At 63.5% G+C, this 576-nt stretch overlaps 1 protein-coding gene across 1 annotated transcript in view; it reads left to right on the top strand.

The window, feature by feature from the left end:
- Positions 1–242: 242 nt before the first annotated feature.
- ETFA (electron-transfer-flavoprotein, alpha polypeptide) overlaps positions 243–576 on the top strand; it is a 34,835-nt gene continuing 34,501 nt past the window's right edge. Inside the window, exons 1-2 of the mRNA XM_009330111.1 lie at positions 243–274; positions 367–562. Of these exons, the coding sequence (XP_009328386.1) occupies positions 243–274; positions 367–562 (228 nt within the window). The remainder of the gene's footprint in view (positions 275–366; positions 563–576) is intronic.

The raw sequence follows: 576 nt of genomic DNA, 5'->3' as shown, positions 1-576 counted from the left end.
GTCGGGCCGTTCGGACAACTGGTGGGTTGCGGCGTTTGGAAAGCGGCGCGACGTCTGGCCTCTCCTGCGCGCCACACGCTCAGTCCCCCCATTATCCCCTTTGCTCTCACTGCGTGTCTAACGCCGGGGGAATCTGGCACGGCGCAGGCAGCCCCGGGGCTGGGCATGCCCCCAGGGCCAGGCTGGCAGCCTGCCCGTGCTGGCCGTGGCCTCCCGGGCTTCTGCTGGCTCCACAGCCGCAAATGAAGACTTTTCCCTTCTTTTTCTTCGCAAGGCGCATTTTTATTGGCTTGGGATAGGATTTGGTCTGGAGCACAGGCATTTGCACGCATAACTCCGCTTCCTGTTGTTTTCTTCTCTTTAAAGGGCTTTAACTCTTCGTGGAAACGGTGCAGGGGCAGAAGGGAAGCGGAGGCCGGAGAAGGCCGGCGTCGGTGACGAGTCGGTCTGGGCGGGCAGGCGCACGTGCTGCGGGGCGGACCAGTGCCCGTCTCCTCTCGAGCGCTCCGCCGGGCGCTGTTCCTGCACCCTTACAACTGCAGCGGTTTTGCTCTGCCTTCTGGTACCGCCCCGACG

Source organism: Pygoscelis adeliae, unplaced genomic scaffold (genome assembly GCF_000699105.1).
Source record: "Pygoscelis adeliae isolate BGI_AS28 unplaced genomic scaffold, ASM69910v1 Scaffold298, whole genome shotgun sequence".
NCBI lineage: Eukaryota > Metazoa > Chordata > Aves > Sphenisciformes > Spheniscidae > Pygoscelis > Pygoscelis adeliae.
Note: the sequence above shows the minus strand (reverse complement) of the source record. Positions and strands in the feature narration are given on the sequence as shown.